The 8,627-nt window shown below is 38.6% G+C and overlaps 2 protein-coding genes across 4 annotated transcripts; one reads left to right on the forward strand and one right to left on the reverse strand.

The window, feature by feature from the left end:
- The first annotated feature begins 1,309 nt into the window (after window positions 1–1,309).
- On the forward strand, window positions 1,310–3,889 carry cplane2 (ciliogenesis and planar polarity effector 2). Its single transcript, XM_028001745.1, has 5 exons — window positions 1,310–1,654; window positions 1,945–2,097; window positions 2,211–2,335; window positions 2,458–2,594; window positions 3,137–3,889. Exons 1-5 carry the CDS (start codon window positions 1,543–1,545, stop codon window positions 3,357–3,359), a joined length of 750 nt encoding a protein of 249 aa, XP_027857546.1. The 5' UTR covers window positions 1,310–1,542; the 3' UTR covers window positions 3,360–3,889.
- A 490-nt stretch (window positions 3,890–4,379) lies between these two features.
- LOC114134883 (rho guanine nucleotide exchange factor 19) lies at window positions 4,380–8,627 on the reverse strand. 3 transcript variants are annotated; one of them, XM_028001743.1, is made up of 13 exons: window positions 8,371–8,627; window positions 8,129–8,273; window positions 7,922–8,062; window positions 7,782–7,843; window positions 7,243–7,706; window positions 7,008–7,168; window positions 6,764–6,916; window positions 5,781–5,910; window positions 5,634–5,708; window positions 5,223–5,315; window positions 4,997–5,136; window positions 4,730–4,888; window positions 4,380–4,653 (listed from the first exon to the last, which is right to left on the reverse strand). In XM_028001743.1, the coding sequence occupies exons 2-13, from the start codon at window positions 8,266–8,268 to the stop codon at window positions 4,611–4,613; spliced, it is 1,761 nt and encodes a 586-aa protein (XP_027857544.1). In that variant the 5' UTR covers window positions 8,269–8,273; window positions 8,371–8,627; the 3' UTR covers window positions 4,380–4,610. The 3 variants fall into 3 exon arrangements, with proteins under 3 accessions (XP_027857544.1, XP_027857545.1, XP_027857543.1); XM_028001744.1 differs by having other exon boundaries at window positions 7,243–7,517; window positions 7,605–7,706; window positions 8,129–8,627; XM_028001742.1 differs by having other exon boundaries at window positions 8,129–8,627.

The following is an 8,627-nucleotide window of genomic DNA, read 5'->3' on the forward strand; positions in this document are numbered from 1 at the left end:
AAAGAATGACACACTGCCAGGCTAGGGTGCGTCTAAAAATGCTAAACCCTCCAAAAAGGGAGTCCAACAACAGTTCTGACACATTAAATGTCCAATATCTGTGTCATATTCCACTGTGTCTCCATCAGCGGAGATCGAGCATCCACACCCATTCCACAGGCACCCACAGTCTATTATGGGAGCTTCATATGTGCTGACAACTGTAACAAAAGGGAGGTAAATTACAAGCCTGAAGACAGAAACAAATAGGCTTCTGAAGATTCATGACCTGTATTAAAAAAAAAGTATTTTCCACGTTCAAAGATTTTAATATGTCCACATCCTACAGGAAATGTGGCTAATTAGCAACATTTTTCCAGTTTGCCCTGTGATGTGTGTTAGTTTATTTTAGAGGATAATTTCACATAGTCAGACAGCATTACAAAGTATTTCTTAAACCTTTGTTAATATAAGACTAATCTAAGAGATTAGTTGCTTATTGTTTTAAGACAAAGGACTTCTGCAAAATGATTTCAGTCAGCTTTCTGCTGAAGAAATAGTAACAGAACAACATCCTGCAGGTTTTGTCCTTTCCCCTTTTGAATGAAAAATGCTCTACGTTTTCTACCTTTTCCTGAAATTACAAGCTAAAACAGGTTTTCTTGCTCTTCTAGCAGCAATTTAATCACTAATCCTGGCATTCAAGTTTTTGTTTGTTTGTTTAGAAAACAAGTAAATATTTGTTCTGAATTGTGAGAACTGAATAGTATTCATTTAGCAAACAAAATAAACACATTGATGACAAAATATTTTTCTGCGTGAGAGAGACAGGTGTAACACAAAAATCAAAGGATTCCTCAAGGGATCCTTTTTGAGCTGCTCTGTAATATTTCTCCAGCACTAATATAAAAATGTCCAAACCTTTCAAGAAATGTTGCTTTCTAGCGACCCCAGGTGGTGAATGGTGAAATGTCTTTGTGTAACATTCAGAGGTGAGCGAAAATAGGAATCTTAAAATCCCAAAGTTCCCAGACTAGAGAATGTTACGGTCTTTTTATTTAAATATATGACATTCCGTTCCCTAATAGCAGTGGTTTAAAACTAACCAACCTGAATTCAGCATTCCTGTTAGTGCAGCAGCACATAAACTCTTTGAAACGGACGGAAATCTATAATCACATAACTTAACTTGTTGATGAAAAGAAAGAAATGCGGTATGATCTGAACTCAAATTTATCATAATCTCTCGTAACATATATGTTTTCAACAATACATTTAAAAGTGGAATTATTACGTCCGACAGACAACGAAGGCAACATTCAAAACGGAAGTGACATAAACGGTTGTCAAGAAACGGATTTTAGTTTACGGAACTGCTAGCATTTTTGCTAAAATATATCTTTTTCCTGATTACCTTTCACTTAATTGTGAATTTTGATTTTGGGGCATGTTTGTGTGAAGAATCGTTATTTTAATGCTGGATTCTATCAACTAAGCAAAACGTGGTATTTGTTTTTAACCAAACCGAAGAGTTTCTGATGCTAGCTGCATAAGTTGCTTAATATGATGGCAAGAGTTACTCCTGGAGCATTTATTGTCCCTGACTGGCATCGATGTAAAGATAGCAAAGAATACTTCAACAAAATTATACAAAAGAAGAATCGGAAGAATTTTGGTAATTATTAACACATTAAATTGAGGTTTAATTTAGTTATTTCCAGTATCAAGTCTTCTCGGTACTAGAAGTCAACTAAAACATTTATGTCCATTGATGGAAAAACTGCTTAATAAGCCAGTACAAATAGCCTTCTATGACACCTAGACTCAAATGCATTTAAACTTTTTGAAACAAATATCAAATTTAAAGACAATTCTTATTTTTGAGATCTCAACACCACTTACTGACAAACATTCTCTTTAAAAACATCCAGCATAGTAAACATATGTTTTTTCTTCTTAAACCAGGTCTGTTGGAGTCTCCTGTGATGCCCCCACATGCAGCCGTGGATACACTTGATTATAAGGTTTTCATCTCTGGTAAGAGTGGAGTTGGGAAAACAGCTCTCGCTGCACGCCTTGCTGGTCTAAATATTCCTAGTGTGCACCATGAAACTACAGGTAGGTTTGATTTGCACCACTGATCTTTTTTTTTTTTTTTTACAACTCTCTGAAAACACTTAGAGAGTTTTCTGCTTTTAAACTTTCTTGTCATGTTTTTGATGCTATTCAAGGGATTCAGACGACAGTGGTGTACTGGCCTGTGAAACTGAGGGAAAATGGCAGAGTGCTTTTCTTCCGTCTGCAGTTGTGGGACTGTGGAGAGAATGCCTTACGCAGATTTGACCATTTGCTTCCAGTATGTATCAAATATGAAGCTATACACAGTTGAGAAGAATTTACAGGCATAAACAGAAAGAAAAAACACTTATTAGAGTGATCTGATTTAAAATCTGATTTTTTCTTTTTCCGTTCCTCCAGTCCTGTAAGGAACAGGTGGACGCTGTCCTCTTCCTTTTTTCCTTCACCGACAGGACATCCTTCCAAGATTTGTCAAATCAAATGACTAAATGGACCGAGTCAACAGACTGTCTTGTCAAAGTGGTGGTTGGTACAAAGTATCCTTATGAAGAAATAATATTTTTACTATGCAGCTGTACATTTGTCTTTGCAAATAGTAGTGTATTAAGAAAAACCTGTGTGTCATAATTTAATCACTTTCAATACAGAAAAGCATAAGGTGTTCAAAATGTGATTACAGTTATCAAACCTATGCATATTTGCTTATTCTATTCACAATCTTTTATGAATAATGCAGAAGAAGCACAAAGCAAAATTTGCTATTTTTAAGTGCTTGTTTTGCAGCACATTTTTATAATTCTGCTTATTACAAAGTACACTGGGAATATGATGACCTGAGTTTAGTTTTGGTTGCAACTCATCTCAGAGTTGGCTTACTAACTAAAAAGAAAAAGATTGACAGATAGTGCTCCTGTACTTTTCACACTGTTTGTTTTTGCAGCTGGAAATATTACCAGTTAGTTCCTCTTGTAAGCAAGAGGATCAAATATAGAAGGCATAGTTCACACAGCTGGCCAGAAGTGCACCGGAATTGGCAGCTTTTTTTGAGAGGCATGTTTTCCCTTAATGCTCGCTTCAGGTTTGACCTCTTCATGCACTGCGATGTGGCAGAGAGAGATGTCAGGAAGTTCCAGGAGACATGGAGGTTACCGGTGTTCCACTCAGGTGGGGAGGTCAGCGATAGGCTGGGTGACGTAGCCCCCATACTCAACTGTCTCGCCGAGAACCTGTGGCATCAGGATTGTGTTAGAGCTGGAGCAGCTGGTTGGCAACAGCAGCATGAGACAAGGACTCTACCTTAAAAATCCCTGATCAAAGTCATTTTGGTATATTACAGTCTAAAGGGAGCGACCGGTATCTCCTAATATGCAGTGACGACAATGGGAGCAGGAATCTAATGGATATTTTGTGGCTAAAAAAAAAAAAAAAAGCTACAATTTCAAGGCAAAACTCATTTTCATGCATTATATGAACAGGTTTTTTTTTTCTGCTGTAGAGTTAGCTTTCAAAATAATCAAAACTGCAGTTATAACTGCTACCTGTGCAGCTTTTCCAACCTCTGTACCTTTGAATACTTAGAATCAGCAGTGATTGGCCTCCAGATCTCTTCCCAATTATTGTGTAGACTATAGCAAAAATTCTGCATTGCAAATCTTCGTCAAAGTCTTGTCACATTATGGCTTTAACAAGTTATAATTAAGTTTGACACCAACCTGCCTTAAATTAACACACTGCCATACATGCTTCCGGAGCCACACACACCTAATTTCAATAACCAATCATGTGAAACTAAAAAGGTGTTTAAGTAGAAAATAAATAGTACAGCAAAATATCTGATGCATCGTCTGTTACTGGTTTTCATAAACACTATGTTAATGTTTTCATGACGTGAATCACTTTGAACTGCCTTGTTGCTGATGCATGCACTACAAATAAACTTGATCGAGGAGAAGCCAAGCTCCAGTCCTGCAACCTTTAGATGCCGCTCTGCTTCAGCAGAGCATTAGCAGAGCTCTGTAGAGCTTGTCTGCTTGCTAGTGAGGCAGTTTTGCCATTTAATTCATTTTGTAGGACACATCTAAAGTTACAGGACTTAGGCCCTCAAGGAATGCAGTTTGAAACCTTTGTATTACAGCGTCAGGAGAACCAGAACAGAAATGCTGGCTTGTGTGAACCAGCGTTTCTGGTTCATACAAGCTGATGTGATCAGTTTCTGTGAACTGATGTTCAGATGAACCGTTTGAGTCACATAAATCGGAGGTTCTTCAGATTTAAAACCCATTTTATCATAAGATTTTACCACGTTAACACATTCAGAATCACCCAGCTCATAAAATGTTTTATTTATAAAATACATTAAAGTTAAACACCAATGAAATGGTGACACCTGTATACTCCCAACATTATGTTGAACATTTCCCCAAGAGTGCCATGAGCCAATAATTAAAATGTGCACTGGTGTGAAAGAACCAAGTCCAAAGAATAAAAAAAATCCAAAATAACCAACAAGATGCATCCCCCCCCCCTTTTAAAAAATGATCCAAATCCAGCCATCACTTGTTAGAAAGTGCTTTTATCCATACTTCTTTCTCAAAGCTGCAATTAGAAAAAAATAAAAAAAGTTTAATTCACCAGTTTGAACTTAAAAAAAAAAAAGTTTACCTAATTTTACCTTTTACTTGCAATCAATATAATGGCAGTTGGCGGTCCTATCTGACTCTGAGACAGATTTAATAGGAAAGAATCCACAGGAAGTCCCAGAACTTTATTCGCCAACACAGTTACATGTTCAGGGAAGACGGCATAATCCAGCACAGCGAAGCGTTCATACCTGGAAGTGGGAGTACAAAGGTTGGACTTAATCAGTTAAAGAACACTGCAGAATTCACTTCCTGAACACAAACACCTCAGCCTTTTTTAAAAGAGTTAAGTGTTGTACTTTTTTGAGGAGATGATCAAGAGGTCATTGAAGAGGTGGAGGTAGATCCTGACTGTCGACAGTTTTGACCCATAGGTCACCACAGTGTCCAGGGGTCCGTGGAGGACCAGAAAGCGTGTGCTTTTCACCAGAGGAACCAACTGGCATGGATAGGGATTAATTCGGAAATTAGTGTCATAAATGGGCATCCATGGCAAATTCTGAAGAGAAATGTTGAAACAAACACCTTAATGTCATCAAAGTCCATCAGCGTTTCCAGGCGGATCAGTTCCTCCAAGCGTTTCATCTTTTCCACCTTCTGGTCACACTCCAACACAATCTTTCTCAATGTAAGAAAGAACATGCAATGTGTTAAAATTAGAGAATGGAAGTATTTCTAAAGGCCATGTTTAACACTAAATCTTATTTCATTGAATCCAGGAGGAAATCAAACAATGCCCAGTTATAATTTTTGGCTTGTTCATAAGTGGGCATTAGGAAGCTGCAGCCAATGTACTATGCAGTTACTATGTTTACAGATGATTTAATTGTGGAATAAAATCTGAAAATTGCTTTACGTTAACTTTTGTATCAACTCTGGATTCAAAGGGACAGGGAAACAGTAATTTCTGCAACTCGGTGGAGTAAACAGCCGTACCTCATGGATGCCTTTTATGGCCTTTGAGAGATTTGAAGCTGCTTCAGAATCTGGCTCGGTCAATTTTAAGATGCTCTGAAATCAAAATTGAAAATTAAAGCAGTGTGCAAAGTCAGGCATTCATAATCAACCCATGTTAAGTTTTACCTCCAGTAGAAGTTTAATACGCGTTATTCTCTGAAATGGGAGAATCAGGAATGATTTCAGTCCTTGTTTTTGACAAACCGGGTCCCTTTCAAGCTTCTTCAGAACATACACAAAGTTTTTGTTTTGCTGCCTAAACAAGGAAAGATTAGCTTAGTTATGTGCAATAAAGTCCAATGTTCATAGTACATAAAATCAGTCAATATTTTGTGACATTTCAATTTTAAGCAATAGATGCTTGGCATCAAATCACTGGAAAAGCTTTTAACATTCAACAGATTATCTTAAGAGACCCAGTTTAGGTGCATCGCAAATTAGAATCCACTGGTAACAAAACCCCAAAATTCAATTTGATAAAGTAAGTTTACAGTTTTGTTATGGGAATCATGGAGAATATTGACTTAGTTGTCCATCCACAAGATGTGATTGCTGAATCTGCTGTAGCCACACATTATTGAAAAGGTCAAATAGGAAGACACACAAACCGATCCACACAATATTTAACAAAGAATGGACTGCAGCTTAAGATTTATCCAGGACATTGATAAAAACTGTCCCACACCTCTTGTTAAGTCAGACCTCAACCAGAGATTTTCCACCTGGGGTAACAAGAAAAGACTAAACTGCCCCTCGGTGGTCCAACATTTCTGTATTAAACATTTTTATTTGGCCTATGCAATATTGAAAGCTAACTGAAAGATCATTTTTTAAGGCTTCATTTGCTGTAAGCCATATTTCAACTTAATACTTGAGGTTTCACTGCATAATACAGCTATAAACTTGTTTTACTTTGATTTGAATTACAGAAATTGATCGCCAGTGCATTGATATTCCAATCAAGATGCATCTAAAGATACACAGTTGCTTTTAATTGTAATTAGAAACTTACAGTCTGACCTATTATCAATTTTCCCCATTCCCAGTAAACTATAAAGTACTGTCCATATCCATTTAGGCCAGTATCATTACTATCGGAATATGCTTACATCAGCTGGTTGACAAGTGACTCCTGATACGTCATGTTGATCACATATGGGACATAGTGTCGCTTAAAGGTTCCACAGTGTTGCAGCACAATGTCACCAACTTGAAATATGGTCAGGCTCGCTCCCAGTTGAGCTTCCAGATCCAGAAGGAATCTTTAAAAGACACCAGTTCAAAATGGAAACAGTCATTCATACTGAAATAAATAAAATAAAAAACCCATCCAGTCGCATCAGAGGAACTCACTTTGTATTTGCTTCCATCACATGTCGGATGTTGCAAAACAAAGTATGATGCTCCATTGTGGACATCGTCTTCTTCAGCACCTTAGATGCGTAGAAATGGTTGACAAGGACGCCGAGACTCTTCAAGTAAGACACTTCAGAGACGATCAGCTCAAACATGGACTAATAAAGCAATGAAAAGAAGTCAAATACCAAATCTACCGAGATCATTTTGTTCAACATTTTAAGCCACGTACCTCCTGAAGGTCAATCTCTTTGGGTGTCAAGATGTTGGGCAGACCAGAAGCTTTCACCTCTTCCAAGTCTTGCCAGAGTGTGCAAGAAGTCAACCTAATACTGGGTGGTTGAGTTGAGGATGGATCCTCAAACTCCAAACGCTTTGCGATGCTTAAGGTAAAAGCTCGTCCATTAGAACAAGACTCGGTTGAGATTGAATCAGCAGACTGATGAGGGGATACTACTCCAAAGTGGCTGTGGCGTCTCAAAGCAGACCGCCGACCGTGAAAAAAAGCTGGAGATGTAGGTGAAGTCGAGACAGGGGTCAGAAAAGGAGACTCGCTCTCCAAATGGTTGCTAACCCTCAAATATGAAAACAGACCATAAACGGACTCAGATTTGCCCAGGTCTGACAAAAGCCCACTTTTGAGTCTTTGAATCCCATCTCCGATAGCCTGCAGGGAGTAGTCCTGATACAAAGGGCCTGAAAAGAAAAAGAATCAAAGGTGTTCAATCCTTTTTTCAGTAAAAACAAGAGATAAAGAATATTTTAACTCACAAATATTGATGTACTTTGACTGGAATGTCACACTCTGCAATTCCTCATCTGAACTTGCTTCCCTGGATTTGTAAGAAGAGGCCACATTAGTTAAACTATAACCCTGTTAAAACAAAGTACAGTTTTTACACCTCAGTCACCCTTCTTCCAGATTCCCCTCGTCAGGTAAAGATGAATCATCCTTTTGAGATTCAGGGCAAGTGTGTAGGTCTAATAAAGGACTCAGCAAATCCCACGCCTGTTCCTGTTTGGTGCGTTTCAGAGCTGAAGACACATCTAGACTAAAAAGGAATAAAAGTCGCAATCAAAACATCCTGTGTTATTCGAGTCCACCTGTTTCACCTCACCTGTAATCCTCAGGAAGGTCTGCGTTGTCGCCACTTCCATGAAAGTTATTTTCCAGATTAGAAAACCCAATATGACTTTCATTGCCTTGCTCCAAATCAGGCTCCAGATTGTCTGCAGCGTCGTTTTTAAAGCCATACATGCCGTCTGCTCGGACATTAAAAGAAGCCATAAAGAATGAATCCGGGCCGAACACTTCCCATACGTATACGACTGTACGAATAAGTTCCTACACTTTGCTTACATTATAACTATGGACACAAACTACAGCAACAGAGCCAGTCAAGACTAAATAGACGTTCACCCAGTCGGGTCCAGTCTGAGCAGCAATCACAGGAGCAGAAACCGGTGTGACTTTTCCGCCTGCATAATCTCAGACACGCCCAGCTGGACAGCGGCACTCCCTGACAGTCAGCCGGTGGATGACCTGGCCGGAAAGGATGACGAGGAGGCGAAGGAGTATATTTACCGTCTTTACGTGTAAATATACCCAGTTCATTT

Source organism: Xiphophorus couchianus, chromosome 20 (assembly GCF_001444195.1).
Source record: "Xiphophorus couchianus chromosome 20, X_couchianus-1.0, whole genome shotgun sequence".
NCBI lineage: Eukaryota > Metazoa > Chordata > Actinopteri > Cyprinodontiformes > Poeciliidae > Xiphophorus > Xiphophorus couchianus.

Excerpts from the sequence above, each read along its gene's own strand:
- LOC114134883 (XM_028001742.1), bottom strand. The coding sequence starts at position 8,298 with ATGGCTTCTTTTAATGTCCGAGCAGACGGCATGTATGGCTTTAAAAAC. Across the intron at positions 7,707-7,781 it reads GTCAAAGTACATCAATATTT|GCCCTTTGTATCAGGACTAC; the intron begins GTGAGTTAAAAT and ends TTTTCTTTTCAG. Across the intron at positions 5,316-5,633 it reads CCATAAAAGGCATCCATGAG|ATTGTGTTGGAGTGTGACCA; the intron begins GTACGGCTGTTT and ends ACATTGAGAAAG.
- cplane2 (XM_028001745.1), top strand. The coding sequence starts at position 1,543 with ATGATGGCAAGAGTTACTCCTGGAGCATTTATTGTCCCTGACTGGCAT. Across the intron at positions 2,336-2,457 it reads GATTTGACCATTTGCTTCCA|TCCTGTAAGGAACAGGTGGA; the intron begins GTATGTATCAAA and ends CCGTTCCTCCAG. Across the intron at positions 2,595-3,136 it reads AAAGTGGTGGTTGGTACAAA|GTTTGACCTCTTCATGCACT; the intron begins GTATCCTTATGA and ends TGCTCGCTTCAG.